Below are 19,911 nucleotides of genomic sequence, written 5' to 3'. Positions count from 1 at the left end.
CATTATTGACTTTTGATTATATTAAATTCAGGTCTGTTCTTTGTGAATGCAACAAATTATAGTCTTTGATCAGATGAAACTATGCCATGTTCTGTTTTTAGGTACATCATGGGCTTTGTTAGCAAAGAAAAGGAACGACTCTTACTAAAGGATAAAATGCCTGGGACCTTTTTGTTAAGATTCAGTGAAAGCCACCTTGGAGGAATAACTTTCACCTGGGTGGACCATTCTGAAAACGGTACATGCTCACTATTATTTATTCATGTGAAATTAGCATTGAGTTTGGTTATTGGTCTTTCCATCTTCAGAAGTGTGTGGCCTGTTGTTCTATTTCTCATGTGTTCAGTGGGTTTGAGTATTAATTGTTACAGTTGTTCCAGAAGAACGTAGCATGACTTTCTCACAGCCTATGTGGGTGTCCTCTATCATGTGGCCATCTGTACTCTACTTAGGCAGAGAAAGGCTAGCCTTGTTTTATAACCAGTGACATGAAGAGAATGTAGGCTGGAAAAATGGCCACAAAGAATGCCTGCAGGATCCTGAATATTCCCTCTGTTTTCTCTTTTTCCAGGAGAAGTGAGATTCCATTCTGTGGAACCCTACAACAAAGGCCGGCTGTCCGCTCTGCCGTTTGCTGACATCCTTCGAGACTACAAGGTTATTATGGCTGAAAACATTCCCGAAAACCCTCTGAAGTACCTCTATCCTGATATTCCCAAAGACAAAGCCTTCGGTAAACACTACAGCTCCCAGCCATGCGAAGGTTAGGTTCTTTCCATTTGCTTTTTCTTCTTAAGATTTTGGAAAATAATCTCAGATTGCAGTAAAGTAAATGAAGTTCCTCTCTTTATGTTGACTTTGATCATTATAAGATCTAAGGGGCATGTGGAGGTCAAAGCCTTAGAAACAGTGTGTGAGCAGTTCCTGAAAAGAACAGCAGGGACTGTCCAGCTAGCAGAGCGGTTAGTAATCAGTAGCTAGACTTCCCCATGGCTATGGGAACTTCTCAGCCACCAACAGTTTCATTTTTCTCCCTTCTAAAGTAGGAGTGGCACCAATTTCACCTCTATGCCTGGGGAGAAAAAAAGAAAGAAGAAGTAATGATTAGAAAGCTGTTAAAAGTCAGGCAAGGCTGTTTTCCTTTCTTACAAAAGAAGCTGAGAATTGATGAGCTTTGTATTTTTTACTTACTGTACTCTCACAACTCAGAGACTATTGTTCCTTTGCCAGGGAGGGGACAAGGGGGTCTTTATGCTTCATCCCCTCCTTCCAGCCTATCAATAACAAGTCTTGACGTGCCTGCCTTTCCTGGTTGTATGTAAAGGGCTGAAAACGATACCTGGACAAAATAGGCATTTGGTAAATATTTGTTGAATACATGAAAAGAACATTCATGAAATAGTGAATTGTAATATGTTTACCATTCTGTTTCTTTAAATGAAGTATATATGTGAATGTGTGAATGTGTTAGTCACTCAGTCATGTCTGACTCTTTGTGACCACATGGACTATAGCCCGCTAGGCTCCTCTGTCCGTGGAATACTCCAGGCAAGAATACTGGAGTGGGTAGCCATTTCCTTCACCAGGGGATCTTCCAGACCCAGGTTACAAACCCGGGTCTCCTGCACTGCAGGCAGTTTCTTTACTGTCTGAGCCACCAGGGAAGCCCAGAGTATATATAAGCCGTTAAAACAGTCATCCATAGCAACTTAATATATGAGCATCATCTTGAGGAATATGGAACAGTTGTCACTCACAGCAGTGACTTGCTGCCACCCTCCTTCATCCCCTTCTGAAACAAGCAAAAGACAGCAACCACCACAAAAACCTTGAGACTTTTAATTGTTTCTATATCTGATCAAATGAAATAATAAATGTCAATGCAACAGATTACACTTGAAAAATTACAGTTGGTCCTTACAACTGGATCAATGGAGTAAACCAGAGGAATTTGAGGGTGAGGATTGCACACAATATTACTGCTACTACAAGCAGTTATTGTACTTTTAACACTGAAGTCTGTGCTTCAAAACTTTGTGTCATTATAATATTATAATTGGAGTCAGTTTTCATGAAAAGAACTGCATTGCTATAAATCCCCAATCCATGAATAAATCTGTCCTTATAATTAAACTTAAATACTACAGGTAATATAGTTGATTCCCAATTTTGCTCACTCATTTCAGACCATTAATATGTAAAGTTAGATCAGGCCTGCCAAGGGATTTGTTTTTCTCTTCTTGCACATTTTATGCTCATCTGAAATGTCATTTCATCAATTCAATTAAAAAATGTGAATCACTAAACAATTATATTATCTCTCTTCCTTTTAGCATTATTTATCCTTTTGTAGATTTATAATTTTATCAACAATAATATTTTCCCCCAACATGCCTTTCTTTTCCAGTTTCAAGACCAACAGAAAAGGGAGACAAAGGTTATGTCCCTTCTGTTTTTATCCCCATCTCAACAATGTAAGTAATCTTAGTCACATATAAGATAATTATTATTGAACTTATCAAAAAAGCTGGAAACTTAAGGGTAAAATAGTGTACATATAACTGAGAATAAAGCATTTTAATGCTCAATGTCCCATTTTCTTTAACCCGTAAGTCTTTAGGATACACTACAGTCCATCATGAATGAATTCTAAAGTTGCCCTTTCAGTTCAGTTCAGTTCATATGCCATTTATTCCATAGTGGGCTGAGTGCTCTGTTTTCAAATGATGAATTATTTGAAATTCAATAATCTCAGTGTCACAATAGAAGAAACCCTAAAAAGGTTCTTTTGAGGAGGTAGAAATTACCCCCTCAAGTTCTTGTGACTGGACTAATAATAAAATTGATACTAGGCAGATTAACAGGAAAAAGGAAAAATTTTAATTGATGTTCATAGAATTCTCATAGAAATGGGACTTAAGAAGTGGCCAGAGCAGGCAGCTTTTATACTTTTTGCATACCAAAAATCAATAACTTTGGGAGTAATTGACAGGACAAAGATACTTAGGCTTTGGGTGCTCAGGTAGTAAAGAATCTAAACAGAGTTTGGGCCTGCGGTATTAAATTAAAGAAGTAACAAGGCCCAGGCTTGTACAGGCTTCTCAGCCCCAAATGAATCCCCTATCTCTAGCAAAAAGGATGTTCTATCTCCAGAACTGGGAGGGCACCTCTCACAGAAGAGACTTAGTTCCTGCTTTCAGGGAGGCAGAGACAAGGGTCTGAGTGTCCCTCCTGCTTTGGATCTTTTAAAGTAACTTAAATCATTTAATTCAAAATAATCAATATGCCACTGAGGTACATTTTGGGGTGGCTTACCCTGGGCCCTAACAATTGCTAATGCAGTATGTTTAATCCTCTTCAATATTTACTCTGTTAGCTCTTCAAGCCGAAGTGATTCTACGGAGCCACATTCTCCATCAGACCTTCTTCCCATGTCGCCAAGTGTATATGCAGTGCTGAGAGAAAACCTGAGTCCCACAACAATCGAAACTGCAGTATGTTCCCTTTCTTTCCACTGCTTTCAAGGGCATTTCTCAGGAAGTGAAGGTGGTATGTGAATTAAAGAGGGGGTGAAGATATGCCTGGGCAGTGAGAAAACACATTTGTTGGAACAAATCCATGAGCATAATACAGTTCAGTTCAGTTCAATCGCTCAGTCGTGTCCAACTCTTTGCCACTCCATGAATTTGCAGCACGCCAAGCCTCCCTGTCCATCACCAACTCCCGGAGTTCACTCAGACTCATGTCCATCGAGCTGGTGATGCCATCCAGCCATCTCATCCTCCATGGTCCCCTTCTCCTCCTGCCCCCAATCCCTCCCAGCATCAGAGTCTTTTCCAATGAGTCAACTCTTCTCATGAGGTGGCCAAAGTATTGGAGGTTCAGCTTTAGCATCAGTCCTTCCAATGAACACCCAGGACTGATCTCCTTTAGAATGGACTGGCTGGACCTCCTTGCAGTCCAAGGGACTCTCAAGAGTCTTCTCCAACACCACACTTCAAAAGTATCAATTCTTTGGCACTCAGCTTTCTTCACAATTCAACTCTCACATCCATACATGACCACTGGAAAAACCATAGCCTTGACTAGACGGACCTTTGTTGGCAAAGTAATGTCTCTGCTTTTGAATATGTTATCTAGGTGGGTCATAACTTTCCTTCCAAGGAGTAAGCATCTTTTAATTTCATGGCCGCAATCACCATCTGCAGTAATTTTGGAGCCCAGAAAAATAAAGTCTGACACTGTTTCCCCATCTATTTCTCATGAAGTGAGGGGGCCAGATGCCATGATCTTAGTTTTCTGAATGTTGAGCTTTAAGCCAACTTTTTCACTCTCCTCTTTCACTCTCATCAAGAGGCTTTTTAGTTCCTCTTCACTTTCTGCCATAAGGGTGGTGTCATCTACATATCTGAGGTTATTGATATTTCTCCTGGAAATCTTGATTCCAGCTTGTGCTTCTTCCAATCCAGTATTTCTCATGATGTACTCTGCATATAAGTTAAATAAGCAGGGTGACAATATACAGCCTCGACGTACTCCTTTTTCTATTTGAAACCAGTCTGTTGTTCCATGTCCAGTTCTAACTGTTGCTTCCTGACCTGCATATAGGTTTCTCAAGAGGCAGGTCAGGTGGTCTGGTATTCCCATCTCTTTCAGAATTTTGTTTGTTTGTTGTGATCCACACAGTCAAAGGCTTTGGCATAGTCAATAAAGCAGAAATAGATGTTTTTCTGGAACTCTTGCTTTTTTGATGATCCAGCGGATGTTGGTAATTTGATCTCTGGTTCCTCTGCCTTTTCTAAAACCAGCTTGAACACCTGGAAGTTCATGGTTCATGTATTGCTGAAGCCTGGCTTGGAGAATTTTGAGCATTACTTCACTAGCATGTGAGATGAGTGCTGTTGTGCGGTAGTTTGAGCATTCTTTGGCATTGCCTTTCTTTGGGATTGGAATGAAAACTGACCTTTCCCAGTCCTGTGGCCACTGCTGAGTTTTCCAAATTTGCTGGCATATTGATTGCAGCACCTTCACAGCACCATCTTTTAGGATTTGAAATAGCTCAACTGGAATTTTGTCACCTCCACTAGCTTTATTTGTAGTGATGATTTCTTTTTTTTTTCTAATTTTATTTTATTTTTAAACTTTACATAATTGTATTAGTTTTGCCAAATATCAAAATGAATCCGCCACAGGTATACATGTGTTCCCCATCCTGAACCCTCCTCCCTCCTCCCTCCCCATACCATCCCTCTGGGTCATCCCAGTGCACTAGCCCCAAGCATCCAGTATCGGGCATCGAACCTGGACTGGCAACTTGTTTCTTATATGATATTTTACATGTTTCAATGCCATTCTCCCAAATCTTCCCACCCTCTCCCTCTCCCATAGAGTCCATAAGACTGTTCTATACATCAGTGTCTCTTTTGCTGTTTCGTACACTGGGTTATTGTTACCATCTTTCTAAATTCCATATATATGCGTTAGTATACTGTATTTATGTTTTTCCTTCTGGCTTACTTCACTCTGTATAATAGGCTCCAGTTTCATCCACCTCAGTAGAACTGATTCAAATGTATTCTTTTTAATGGCTGAGTAATACTCCATTGTGTATATGTACCACAGCTTTCTTATCCATTCATCTGCTGATGGACATCTAGGTTGCTTCCATGTCCTGGCTATTATAAACAGTGCTGCGATGAACATTGGGGTACACGTTCTAAGGCCCACTTGAATTCACATCCAGGATATCTGGCTCTAGGTGAATGATCACACTATCGTGATTATCTTGTTCATGAAGATCTTTTTTTGTACAGTTCTTCTCTGTATTCTTGCCACCTCTTCTTAATATTTTCTGCTTCTGTTAGGTCCATACCATTTCTGTCCTTTATCAAGCCCATCTTTGCATGAAATATTCCCTTGGTATCTCTAATTTTCTTGAAGAGATCTCTAGTCCTTCCCATTCTGTTGTTTTCCTCTATTTCTTTGCACTGATCGCTGAGGAAGACTTCTTTATCTCTCCTTGCTATTCTTTGGAACTCTGAATTCAGATGCTTATATCTTTCCTTTTCTCCTTTGCTTTTCACTTCTCTTCTTTTCACAGCTATTTGTAAGGCCTCCTCAGACAGCTATTTTGCTTTTTTGCATTTCTTTTCCATGGGGATGGTCTTAATTCCTGTCTCCTGTACAATGTCACGAACCTCCGTCCATAGTTCATCAGGCACGCCATCTATCATATCTAGTCCCTTAAATCTATTTCTCACTTCCACTGTATAATCATAAGGGATTTGATTTAGGTCATACCTGAATGGTCTAGTGGTTTTCTCCACCTTCTTCAATTTCAGTCTGAATTTGGCAATAAGGAGTTCATGATCCGAGCCACAGTCAGCTCCTGGTCCTGTTTTTGCTGACTGTATAGAGCTTCTCCATCTTTGCCTGCAAAGAATATAATCAATCTGATTTCAGTGTTGACCATCTGGTGATGTCCATGTGTAGAGTCTTCTCTTGCGTTGTTGGAAGAGGGTGTTTGCTATGACCAGTGCGTTCTCTTGACAAAACTCTATTAGCCTTTGCCCTGCTTCATTCCGTATTCCAAGGCCAAATTTGCCTGTTACCCCAGGTGTTTCTTGACTTTCTACTTTTGCATTCCAGTCCTCTATAATGAAAAGGACATCTTTTTTGGGTGTTAGTACTAAAAGGTATTGTAGGTCTTCATAGAACTGTTCAACTTCAGCTTCTTCAGTGTTACTGGTTGGGGCATAGGCTTGGATTACTGTGATATTGAATGGTTTGCCTTGGAAACGAACAGAGATCATTCTGTCATTTTTGAGACTGCATCCAAGTACTGCATTTCGGACTCTTTTGTTGACCATGATGGCTACTCCATTTCTTCTAAGGGATTCCTGCCCACAGTAGTAGATATAATGGTCATCTGAGTTAAATTCACCCATTCCAGTCCATTTTAGTTCACTGATTCCTAGAATGTTGATGTTCACTCTTGCCATCTCCTGTTTGACCACTTCCAATTTGCCATGATTCATGGACCTAATACAAGGGATGTCTATATGTCCTGCATGTTGCTCTTATGGTGGGCACTGAAAGCAGACACCTATGCTGACCTGAACTGCTTTAAGGTCTTCCATCAAAAGCTGCCCAACGGCAAAATATCCCTGTATACCTCCCCACCTAAGTACACTTCATCCCTACTTCCACCATCAGCCCCGCCAGTCCCAACACATATCAGTTGTTAGATATGAAAATCTAGTATAATATTTATGTTAGCAGTTCAAGCACCAAAAATGCCAATTTTTCTTGATTATTACTTGCCTCATTTGTCCTGTCCTGGGATCTTCTTCAAGCAGTATATGAACAACAATCAATAGCAGCATAATAATGCTTTTTTGAGAACTAAATCATAGTGTTAAATGCAACTATATGCTCTAGGATGCAGTCTATTATTGTTCCCCAATATTGTCAAGCAGTTCAAAACTCCAGTTACATGAGGATGCGTGTACATCAGAATAACAGTGTCTTGCAGAGATCATGAGCCCCAAGAAATTTATATCTGGCTATAAATCAAGTGGTGTTTCATGTTTCTCTTGAAGATTTCCAGGGATGAAAAACTTACTCTCCAGTGTTAGTTGTCCTTAAATCATTTAGTTATAAGAGAACCTTTGTTACATTTTACACTCACTTCTTATGTTTTTGTGGGACGAATAGGCCTTCTTAACATAGTTTTTATTTATTTAAAAAGTACCTTTAATTTTAGATTGACCAACCTCAGTTACTTTTGCAAGTACTGTAGTTAATTGGTAGAAAGATTATGAAGTAAAGTATGTATTTAATAGACAAGAGAATGTTTACCTAAGAAATGGTAACATATTTGCAAAACAATAGTTTGCTCAAAGGTTATTTTCATTTTTCAATTTTAGATGAAGTCTCCCTATTCTGCTGAATGACAAGATAAACTCTTGACACTCAAAAGAAGGAAGCAAATGGAAAAGTTTTAAAGACTGATCTTTGCCAACAATCACATCTGGTTTCTTCAGCTTTATATATACCAGTTTCCAGGAAATGATTAAATAGGAAGCTTTCTTCTCATTCTTATGATACCCCCAAATGGGAATGTCATTGAAATTCTAGAGACCCAAGCTTCTGATAAACTTGTGAGATAAAACACTTTAAGAAACCAGTGTTAATATAATATTAATGAAAGACTCATTTGTATGTGTTTCATTTCTGGTTTTGTTTCTGTTGTGTTACTTATGATTTTGACTCTAGAAGTTTTAAGTGTAAAGATTGCACAATAGGTGAAACATAACAAAGTCACATACACATTACTCACAAACCAGCAGGAAGGCTTGATGGAAACTGAATAAGCGAACATCCTGAGTTCTCGCAAGTAAGAGTCATCACACTGAATACAAGATGGAAGCAACGACAGGGCATTAACAGCAGCAATTCCCAGGTGAATTAGGAAGCCTCTTTGTTGCCATGTCAGCACTGTTCCAGCTTCAGGATTCACAGCTGCTGGCATCACTGCCAGGGCCTGTTAGGGGGAAGGATCCAGAGTCATCCATGGTGGCAAATCTCAGGCAAATTACACTGAAAGCAGATGTATGGGTAAAACTCCCATGAAATGAAGACCAAGAGGAAAATAACAACACTGGCCTTGGTTGAGTGATTTGATCACTGGGTTGTATGTTCTTCACCTCTAGAAGAGGCTGGACTAGGTAAGCTATGGTCCTTTCCAGCTCTAATGGTCTCTGGTCTCATGAATCCAACTTGAGCCTGGAGGAAGGAATTTAGGATGAGATGCTCCATCCCTGGTGATGCAGGAGGGGAGTGGTTGACTGAATGATAATATATGTATATGGGCTACAGGTCTACTTTGATCTTTCCCTTGCCGGGACTGGATGCTTAGTGGTGCCACTGCCCAGCGACTGACCCAAGTAACAGTGTGGGCCCTCCCAGTGCCTGAGCCCTGGGGAGCTCTCCATGTCTCCAGGCTCCAGAGAAGCTGCTGAGCCAGGTGAGGAAGTCATGATCCTGAGATATCAGCCATGACCAGCTACATAAAGTCCTGAGGCTGGTGTCCAAAGTAAGCCCTAACTGTAGTCACAGATGACAGTTCCTTGTGGGGGACTCCTCTCTAAGTTCTTTCATCCATTTCCCATCTTCTAGGTGGTCAAAGAAGAAGAAGCTAATGTTTGATGGAGAAGATTTCAAAGAAAAAAAAAAGCTTTTAATATAACCTGCCTTCTCCCTTGGACTTCTCCAATGCTGCAGTAGGTAAAGAATCCACCTGCAATGCAGGGGATGTGGGTTTGATCCCTGGGTCAGGAAGATCCCCTGGAGATGGAAACGATGACCCACTCCAGAATTCTTGCCTGAAAAATCCACGGAAGAGGAACCTGGCAGGCTACAGTCCAAAGAGTCGCAAGGAGTTGGACACAACTGAGCTCCATCCTATCTCTGATCCTTTATACCCACCCACATGATCCTAGATTACTCTGGGAGAAACTTTGTACCTGTCCCAGGGCCACTCCTCTTATTCTTTTGCAAGCTCTTGACAGTATTCTTTGGGTGAAGCTGTCAGTTTGATGTAGGACCACAAGCTAATTCAAGGTGCATTTTCCAGTCTCTACTTCTCTCCACAAGCCCAGTTTTCTGAAATTCAAATATATTAATTGACAGCAGAAGTGGAGGAAATATTTAGAACTATAAGTGAAAGCAAAAATGTTAGTCACTCAGTCATGTCTGATTTTTTGTGACCCCATGAACTGTAGCCTGCCAGGATCCTCTGTCCATGGGATTTTCTGGGCAAGAATACCCAGGTCTTCTGCATTGTAGGCAGATTCTTTACTGTCTTGTAAATATAGAGCCTGGCAGAAGAAGGTCAAGGTTTCATATGTGGTCACAGCCACCTTAGTTGATGTACAAGGACATTTGTAGTTTCCTCCCCATAACAGAGGCAGAGGTCATAGTAAGAATGAGTCCAATAAGTGACTTTTTTATTTAGATTCAGAAAATCAAAATCAAGTTCTTGACCCCAGGGTAAAGAGTTATTTCCAAGGGTGTGAGTCTCACATTCCAAAAACCATCTTTGTGGGAGTAATAGGGTTCTGTTAGGGAACTCCTAGGGATACCTATTTAGATCAGGATAAGGTATGCTGCATGAGATGGAAATGCAATGTGAAGGGAATCTAGACCACATTTACACAATATTTTTTTTCTGCCGACTAAATTGAAGAAAGTAGGGAAAACCACTAGATCATTCAGGTACGACCTATATCAAATCCCTTATGATTATACAGTGGAAGTGAGAAATAAATTTAAGGGACTAGATCTGATAGAGCGCCTGATGAACTATGGATGGAGGTTCGTGACATTGTACAGGAGACAGGGATCAAGACCATCCCCATGGAAAAGAAATGCAAAAAAGCAAAATGGCTGTCTGAGGAGGCCTTACAAATAGCTGTGAAAAAAAAGAGAAGCAAAAAGCAAAGGAGAAAAGCAAAGATATAAGCATCTGAATGCAGAGTTCCAAAGAATAGCAAGGAGAGATAAGGAAGTCTTCCTCAGCGATCAATGCAAAGGAATAGATGAAAACAACAGAATGGGAAAGACTAGAGATCTCTTCAAGAAAACTAGAGATACCAAGGGAATATTTCATGCAAAGATGGGCTTGATAAAGGACAGAAATGACGTGGACCTAACAGAAGCAGAAAATATTAAGAGGTGGCAAGAATACAGAGAAGAAGGGGAACGCGGGTATACCTGTGGCGGATTCATTTTGATATTTGGCAAAACTAATACAATATTGTAAAGTTTAAAAATAAAATAAAATTTAAAAAAAAATTAAAAAAAAAAAAAAGAATACAGAGAAGAACTGTACAAAAAAAGATCTTCACGACCCAGATAATCACGGTGTGATCACTCACCTAGAGTCAGATATCCTGGATGTGAAGTCAAGTGGGCCTTAGAAAGCATCACTACGAATAAAGCTAGTGAAGGTGATGGAATTCCAGTTGAGCTATTCCAAATCCTGAAACATGATGCTGTGAAAGTGCTGCACTCAATATGCCAGCAAATTTGGAAAACTCAGCAGTGGCCACAGGACTGGGAAAGGTCAGTTTTCATTCCAATCCCAAAGACAGGCAATGCCAAAGAATGCTCAAACTACTGCACAATTGCACTCATCTCACATGCTAGTAAAGTAATGCTCAAAATTCTCCAAGCCAGGCTTCAGCAATACATGAACCGTGAACTTCCAGATGTTCAAGCTGGTTTTAGAACAGAGATCAAATTACCAACATCCGCTGGATCATCAAAAAAGCAAGAGTTCCAGAAAAACATCTATTTCTGCTTTATTGACTATGCCAAAGCCTTTGTGGATCACAATAAACTGGAAAATTCTGAAAGAGATGGGAATACCAGACCACCTGACCTGCCTCTTGAGAAACCTATATGCAGGTCAGGAAGCAACAGTTAGAACTGGACATGGAACAACAGACTGGTTCCAAATAGGAAAAGGAGTACGTCGAGGCTGTATATTGTCACCCTGCTTATTTAACTTATATGCAGAGTACATCATGAGAAAGGCTGGATTGGAAGAAGCACAAGCTGGAATCAAGATTTCCAGGAGAAATATCAATAACCTCAGATATGTAGATGACACCACCCTTATGGCAGAAAGTGAAGAGGAACTAAAAAGCCTCTTGATGAGAGTGAAAGAGGAGAGTGAAAAAGTTGGCTTAAAGCTCAACATTCAGAAAACTAAGATCATGGCATCTGGTCCCATCACTTCATGAGAAATAGATGGGGAAACAGTGTCAGACTTTATTTTTCTGGGCTCCAAAATTACTGCAGATGGTGATTGCGGCCATGAAATTAAAAGATGCTTACTCCTTGGAAGGAAAGTTATGACCCACCTAGATAACATATTCAAAAGCAGAGACATTACTTTGCCAACAAAGGTCCGTCTAGTCAAGGCTATGGTTTTTCCAGTGGTCATGTATGGATGTGAGAGTTGAATTGTGAAGAAAGCTGAGTGCCAAAGAATTGATACTTTTGAAGTGTGGTGTTGGAGAAGACTCTTGAGAGTCCCTTGGACTGCAAGGAGGTCCAGCCAGTCCATTCTAAAGGAGATCAGTCCTGGGTGTTCATTGGAAGGACTGATGCTAAAGCTGAACCTCCAATACTTTGGCCACCTCATGAGAAGAGTTGACTCATCGGAAAAGACTCTGATGCTGGGAGGGATTGGGGGCAGGAGGAGAAGGGGACGATGGAGGATGAGATGGCTGGATGGCATCACCAGCTCGATGGACATGAGTTTGAGTGAACTCTGGGAGTTGGTGATGGACAGGGAGGCCTGGCATGCTGCGATTCATGGAGTCACAAAGAGTCGGACATGACTGAGTGACTGAACAGAACTGAGTAGCAAATAAGCAGCATTTAATGAAGCAAAATGTAAATTTATTTTTAAAATATTGATCACATTTTTCACTTCTCCCCTCAACCATCCAAGACCAATAACAGATGTCCATTTTCCGAACTCCAATGCAAACTCCTTATAATGTAAACACTCATTTTGACCAGCTGTATTGAATAGCAATGTCTTTATCTGGAATAAATGGTGAAAGAAGGCAGCTTCCAGTGGATTTCCTTAAGTCGTAAGGTAGTCAGGAAAGCTCCCCAAGGAACCATCAAGAAGGAGCCACGTCTGGGAAAGCTGAGGGGGGTTTCTGTCCCTCAGATGGTGCAGGAGGCCCATGCAGTCCCTGCAGTAACAGGAACAGAATTAGGAGTTTCAGCAGTAGACAGTCATTGTCCAGACTGAGCAAACTGGCCTCCATGTGCACACACTCCAGTTTCTGTCAGACTCTTTTTACTTTTTTCAAGTGAACTGTAAACACTTATTGATTTGACTGACTGCAGTTCTAAAAGTCTGGCTTACTGAAGCATAATTTACACATAATACAATTCACCCTTTTCCAATAAACCCATACAGTTGTATGTATATGGGTGTGTGAGACCTAGAATATTTTTCCACTAGAGTCCTCACAAAGAAGACACTACAAAAGCATCATGAAATTGCATTCATCCAGACCTACTGCTAGATTTTACAAAAATATCCTTAGAGTAAATACAACAGTGAATTCCGGGTGGCCTCCTATGTAGACAGAGGGCTTTACTTAGATCATTTACCTTCCTGCTTAAGATCTTCAAAGGGCTCGTGGCACTGTGTGCTGACAGTTTGTAACTTCGGTGTAAAGATAGAATTCTGGAGTTTGAATGGCAAAGTGAGGGCTTTATTTTCACAAACTTCTTACTGAAACTTAGAGTTTCCTTCAGTTAGGAGTAAAAGTAACAAACCATAAACCACATCACATTTTTGTCACATTACAGTTGTTACACTTACCTCAAAATATTGCTTATGCTAATATTGCTTAAGCATAATTTTGAAATTGCATTCATCCAGACCTATTGCTAGATCTTACTCGATGCCATTAATAAAGAAGCATTTATATTACTTATTGCTAAGTTGGTATTAATATTTTGATCTCTGTTTCATTGTAGTTGGTTTCCTGTTTAATCTTATGTGTTTTATTTTATTCAACGAAAAACATTAATCTTTGAAAGAGTTCATAGGTTTCATCAGATTGCCAAAAGGAGTCCACGGCACAAAAAAATTAGTTAAGAATCCCAGCTCTGGATGAAGGCTCTAATTCTCAATAGATGTTTCCAAAGTCATATATCATCTAGTCTCTTCTTAGTCTTCAACTCATTTCTCAACATTTATACTCAACAATAGCTTCTAATCCTTCAAAATATACACAAGACTGAACTACTTTTAGTTTCTTTGATGGCTCATACTTACTATTGCCTCCCTCTGCTATATCCTCTCAGATCTCAAACCCCAACACACCTACCCTCTCATCTCAATAACATTCACACATCTTTCAGGCTTTGAAAAGCCTTCTTGCCCAACACACACACACACACACACACACACACACACACACACACACAGGTGCACATGTGTAGGGCTCAGCTCATGTCATGCCTCCTCCATATTCTCCACCTCACCCAGCACCACTCTTACCACCTTGGTTGTAAATGCTTGTCAAACATCTGTCTTCATTAGACTCTAAGCAAGGCAATGTCACCCCACTCCAGTACTCCTGCCTGGAAAATCCCATGGATGGAGGAGCCTGGTAGGCTGCAGTCCATGGGGTCGCTGAGGGTCGGACACGACTGAGCGACTTCACTTTCACTTTTTACTTTCTTGCATTGGAGAAGGAAATGGCAACCCACTCCAGTGTTCTTGCCTGGAGAATCCCAGGGACGGGGGAGCCTGGTGGGCTGCCGCCTATGCGGTTGCACAGAGTTGGACACGACTGAAGTGACTTAGCAGTAGCAAGCTCTGTATGTACAAGGACCAAGAACCCCTGGTTCACAGTTATTTCCCTAAAATCTACCACAGTGTGCCTCTTAATATTAATAAATATTTGTTAATGATTCAGTGTTTGAACCAAAGGAAATATAGAGCAATACTTAGTTCTTTTCTTTCCTTTGCTCCTTGATCTGCCTGAAAGCTAGAACTTCCTCTATAATCCTCCAAACGCTGCAATTGTGAACAGTCCCAAATATTATGCTTCAAATTGATTAACCAAAACACACTTGCCACTGCTCAAACATAGGACGTTTTTTCTACTTCACCTCATTCATGACTTTCAAACACAATAGAAATGCTCTGGAATCAGACTGTCCACTAGCTCACTGTAACTTCCCTTTAATTTAGGTGTCTTATGTGTGCCTAACATCCCAAGCCAGAGAAGGCAATGGCACCCCACTCCAGTACTCTTGCCTGGAAAATCCCATGGACAGAGGAGCCTCGTAGGCTGCAGTCCATGGGGTCGCTGAGGGTCGGACACGACTGAGCGACTTCACTTTCACTTTTCACTTTCATGCATTGGAGAAGGAAATGGCAACCCACTCCAGTGTTCTTGCCCGGAGAATCCCAGGGACGGGGGAGCCTGGTGGGCTGCCGTCTCTGGGTCGCACAGAGTCAGACACGACTGAAGCGACTTAGCAGCAGCAGCAACATCCAAGCATCTGCTTACTCGAGGATGAATCAAATGTTCCTGAAATTTACCCTTAATTCCCCTTCATTAAATTTATTGCCTTTACTACTCCCACCCCCAGTAAAAATCTCACACAACACTCTCCGACTTTAGGCTTGACCGTCATCCATTTAGATGTCTCACAGGCTGCTGCAGATGGAAAGAACCCCAGAGGCCATCCATACAGGGTGGAGATGGACAAGTTTGAGGGCTGTGGAGAAGTGGTGCTCTCACGCACATTTTTCAGAATACAGCTGTTCTTAATCCTCCTCACCCTCAATTCTGGCTCAAAAGGTTTAGAGCTTGTGCTGAGGTCTGAATGGTTGATTTAACTTGTAAGTCCTTATTCCAGCGCTGTTTATTCAAAAAGACATTGCCTTTTGAAATCAGGGTTTCCTACCTGAGCCCCCAAAACACGAAGTGACTTGCTTGACTATCTTTTCAATTTTCCCAAGGGTAGTACATAGTGCCATTCTAGAGAAACAGGAGTGAAGGTAACTCATACACAGATGCCTCAGGCATTAGGCTTAATTCTCTCGCGGAACCTGAGATGAGACAGCGCAAAGTCCTTCCGGTTGTGAGGAGAGATGAAAACAGTCAAGTAAATAATGAAGGACAGATTTAACAAGTGGTATGAAGAATGTAAATGTGATATAGAGTAACTGAAAGAAATGGTCAGAGAAGGTCTCTCTGAGGCGATGACATCTGAGCTGAGACCTAAAGAATGAGAAGAGGCAAGTTCATTCCACAGCTGGGAACACAGGAAGAGCATACACATTCTTAGGACCCAGGCAGGTAAAAGCTGGGGGTACCTGAGGAACAGAAAGAGGCTACAGAGTGTGGAGCACAGAGGAGCATGGAGAAAGAGGGACGAGATGTGTAGGAGAAAGAGGCAAGATCAGAGGGTGTAGGGCGCTACAGGGAGGGAGGAAGGCACTGGGTTTTATTGCAAATGCTTTGGGAAGGAGCGGTGTTATAATGCTTCACTATATCTAAGTTTTCATTTAAGCAAATATGTAAGGAGGTCTCTACAGAAGAAATTTCCCCTCCACGCAATTCCCCTATTAGAAACCTCATGGGTGTGCAACTGTGTGCATCTGTACAGGGCAGAGCACTCAGGAGGCTCCACGCCTGGTTTGGTGCTCTGCCTGCCTTCTTGAAATTCTTCATAAGTCTGAATAAGGTGCTCCTTGTTTGCCTGGAAATTATATACGGGCTCCTGTCCTCTACTAAGAGGGGGAAACAGATGTCCATTGGTATTCTGGGAATTATGTAAAGTGTTCTTGCAGCTCTGGGGACTGGGGCTCACCTCAGGAGGTCTGGAGACTTGTGGTCCAGTCAGGTGTGTCCCTTCACACACTGGAGGTCCTAGGTTGGTCCCGTAAGTAGATGGAGCCCTTTAAGAGTGGTTGAGCAGAGTCCAAAAAATCCAGTTCATAACTCCTGGGACCATTCAATAAGTCACACGGGTAGCAGGCTGGACCAAAACGATTTTTCCTGGGCCTGCCAAACTTTCGAAATCATGGTCCAGGGACTAGATTGTTCTCCTTCATTACACTTCTTCCCTACTCCCGCTGGTATCATCACCAGAAAGGGGAAGGTGGGGGCGGTGAGAAGACGCCAGAGGAAAAAGGCAAGTCCTCTTTGCAGATCTAGGAAAGGACAGTTGAAGAAACAGCCAGCCGCCCCGCACCCCCACCCCATTTCTGGTTAAAGGGGAACTAGCCCAGGTGGGTGGCGGTCAGAGTTAGCATGTGTGCAGACTGTGTAGATAGAGAAGGGAGAAAAAAAACCTGACATCTCCAGACCACCGGAAGAAAGAATAGATGGAAGAGGATGGGGTAAGTTTTCCAGCACCTTAAGCAATGTATGGAAGTCGCTCTCCCGGAGGTAGCGAGGGGCGAGGTGGGCGGTACCCGCGGCGCAGCGGGCGGTCAGCTGGAAAGCCCCTGGGCCGCGCCTGCGTACTGCTCCCTCTGTCTCTGCTTTCGCTTTTCGGTTTCCTCTCAGTCCCGCTGCTTCTCGCTCCCAGGCTATTTCCCCGAAAGCACGTGGGACGGCTCTTCCGAGCAGTCGCCTCCCTCCCGCCGAGCGCTAAGCCGGCTGTTATTGGAAACTTTTCAGCGTCTGACAGTCGGCACCTCCTCTACTGTACCTCATCCTGGGCGGGCCCTGGGCTGCTCGCCTGAAAGCACACAACGTCACAAGGTGTTCGTGAGGGTGTTTGGATTACGAATGTACTAGTGCCCTTAATGGACCTTTTTGGAAGAAAAGGAACTTATAAAAAAAGTAACCCACCACCCTGAAACATGTTAGGGACATTCTGTAGCGGGTCCGGGCTAGCAGGCAAAGTCTGTGTTCGTCATAAATGCGATGAGAGTTGCCAAGACTTTTAAGCAGGGAATAACTATAAATGAGGTGTTTTAGAGAATTTAATTCGGTTAATGCAGGAGACATGGGTTTGATCTCTGGATGGGTAAAATATCCTAGAGAAGGAAATGGTAACCCACTACAGTGTTCTTGCTTGGGAAATCCCACGGACAGAGGAGCCTGGCAGGCTACAGTCAATGGGGTCGCAAAAGAGGCAGACTTGACTGAATGACTAAACAACAATTTGGCGAGTATAGTGGAGGGGACAGGGACAGGAAAAAGGTAGCGTAACTGGCATTTACTGTAGCATTCCAGTTCTAGATTGAGGTTACCCAATCTAGTGGGGTACCAATCTAGTGAGGTTACCACCTACAGTGGAGTATCGTCAATGATGGGAAAATTAAGGCAGTTAAAGACATAGGGAAGGAATCATCCATAGAACTTGATGACAACCAGAATGCAGAGAGTCAAAGAGAAACATCCTACTTGCAGATATTAACATGTCAAGACTGAAAATAGTCTCTGTGTAAATTTTATAATACCAGAAAAAAAATATATGTTTAACATATTATCTACCCTTCCTAGAGTCAGCGTTTCTCAAACACTGTGTGGGCCCTTAGTGCAGGGTATAAGTAGGACGGGAAGGACTTTTTTGGGGGAGTGGAGTCCTAGCATATTTTTACACAGAGGGCTGCTACTTTGTTACCAAGAGTCATTGTTATCACCAGTTCAATACTGGCTTTGTGAGGGTGAAATGTGATAAGAAGAAGGAGCATATAGATATGAGAATGGAGAAAACTACAACAGACACACATACAATCATGAAAAGTGAAAGTGAAAGTCACTGAGTCATGTCTGACTCTTTGCAACACAGATCAGAATGCTAGAGTGGGTAGCCTTTCCCTTCTGGGGATCTTCCCAACTCAGGGATCGAGCCCTGGTCTCCCACATTGCAGGTGGATTCTTTACCAGCTGAGCCATCAGGGAAGCCCAAGAATACTGGAGTGGATAGTCTATCCCTCCTCCAGGGGATCTTCCCGACCCAGGAATCGAACCGGGGTCTTGTGCCTTGCAGGTGGATTCTTAACCAGCTGAACTACCAGGGAAGCCCACATATAAGCATATCTCTGGGAAATTATTTACAGCCTTTTCCCACCCAAAATTGCCTTATTATTCTAGGCTTGATTCAAGTTCCATCTATTAAATACTTGGAGGAACCAATTGATTTTATGTGCACACCTTCCAAGAAGACCTACTCTAGGCTGGCCTCAGTGATGCCTATCTGGGGAAGTGACATTTAAGCTTAGATTTTAGTGGAGAGATAAAAGATGAGTTGGGGCTTCCCTGGTGTCTCAATGGTAAAGAATCTGCATGCCAATGCCGGAGTCATAGGTTTGATTTCTGGGTTGAGAAGACCCCCTGGAGAAGGAATAGGCAACCCACTCCAGTATTCCTGCCTGGGAAATCCATGGTCAGAGGAGCCTAGCAGGCTACAGTCCATGGGGTTGCAAGAGTTAGACACAACTTAGCAATGTGGCTAACAACAAAAAGATAAGTTAGCCAGCAAAGAAGTTGGGAGGGAGGGCATTGGCTCAAGGGGTTTTCCAAATGGAGAACTGCTGGTAAGAAGGTCCTGAGTTTGTAGAAAGAGCTTGTCTTATTTGCAGGAAAAAAAAAAAAAACCCTGCTGAAGTAAGGAAAAAGTGGCACAAGATGAGGTTAAAGAAAGTGATAGGGAAACCAAGGCTTTATAGGTTTCATTAATAAATTTGGATTTTATTCAGAAAAGTCATCAGAGGATTTTCAGGTTTGCAAACACATGATCTGCTTTGCAATTAAAAAACAAACCAAACTGCTATAGGGTAAATGGATTAAATGGGAGTAAAGAACTGAAGTGAGGCAGCCATTTGGGAAATCTACTGCAAAGATCCAAATGAGAGAAAAGGGGGAATGGCACAGAAGATGACCAGAAGCAATGAGACCTGAAAAGTATTTAGGAGGAAAATTCAACAAGGCTTGAGGACCGGTGTGGGCGTGGGTGGTGAGAAGACAATGTTAAAGGTGGCTCCTAATTTTCTGGCATGGATTATTTCTAGAAAAAGGGCAGGTTTAAGAAGAAAAATGATGAGATGGTTCTGAACATAATTAGTTTTTAGAGCTCACCAGACATCCAAGTGGAAAGTCAAATGAGGGCTGTACAGTGGGTATAGCGCTCAGAGGAGTCGTGTGGACACGGTACGGGTGTAGAAGTTCTACATTATCTAGGACACAGATACTGTGGATGAGGTCAATGCAGAACAGCCTGAGAAGTGTAGGTAAAGTAGACCAAATATGAATCATGACCACACTTAACACTGAGCAGCTTGGTGGCAGAGATGGAGAAAGAAATAGCAGAGAGGTAGGAAGAAGCAAGGAA

At 42.1% G+C, this 19,911-nt stretch overlaps 1 protein-coding gene and 1 long non-coding RNA gene across 9 annotated transcripts in view; one reads left to right on the top strand and one right to left on the bottom strand.

The window, feature by feature from the left end:
• STAT4 (signal transducer and activator of transcription 4) overlaps window positions 1-8,217 on the top strand; it is a 136,558-nt gene extending 128,341 nt beyond the window's left edge. For all 6 annotated transcript variants that reach the window (XM_070769417.1, XM_070769421.1, XM_070769392.1 and 3 more), the window contains 5 exons: window positions 102-238; window positions 572-763; window positions 2,408-2,474; window positions 3,377-3,494; window positions 7,929-8,217. In XM_070769417.1, coding sequence (XP_070625518.1) covers window positions 102-238; window positions 572-763; window positions 2,408-2,474; window positions 3,377-3,494; window positions 7,929-7,955 — 541 coding nt within the window. In that variant the 3' untranslated portion in view covers window positions 7,956-8,217. The remainder of the gene's footprint in view (window positions 1-101; window positions 239-571; window positions 764-2,407; window positions 2,475-3,376; window positions 3,495-7,928) is intronic.
• Window positions 1,824-17,258, bottom strand: LOC139176731 (uncharacterized). Of its 3 annotated transcripts, none has more exons than XR_011561152.1 (3): window positions 16,435-17,249; window positions 9,528-12,779; window positions 1,824-8,545 (listed from the first exon to the last, which is right to left on the bottom strand). It is a non-coding gene; the product is annotated as an uncharacterized lncRNA (long non-coding RNA). The 3 variants fall into 3 exon arrangements; XR_011561154.1 differs by having other exon boundaries at window positions 9,528-9,666; window positions 16,435-17,241; XR_011561153.1 differs by lacking the exon at window positions 9,528-12,779 and having other exon boundaries at window positions 16,435-17,258.
• Between the last annotated feature and the right edge of the window lie 2,653 nt (window positions 17,259-19,911).

The sequence above is a fragment of the Bos indicus genome, chromosome 2, assembly GCF_029378745.1.
Source record: "Bos indicus isolate NIAB-ARS_2022 breed Sahiwal x Tharparkar chromosome 2, NIAB-ARS_B.indTharparkar_mat_pri_1.0, whole genome shotgun sequence".
NCBI lineage: Eukaryota > Metazoa > Chordata > Mammalia > Artiodactyla > Bovidae > Bos > Bos indicus.
The sequence above is the reverse complement of the archived record's forward strand: the minus strand, read 5'-3'. Positions and strand labels throughout refer to the sequence as shown.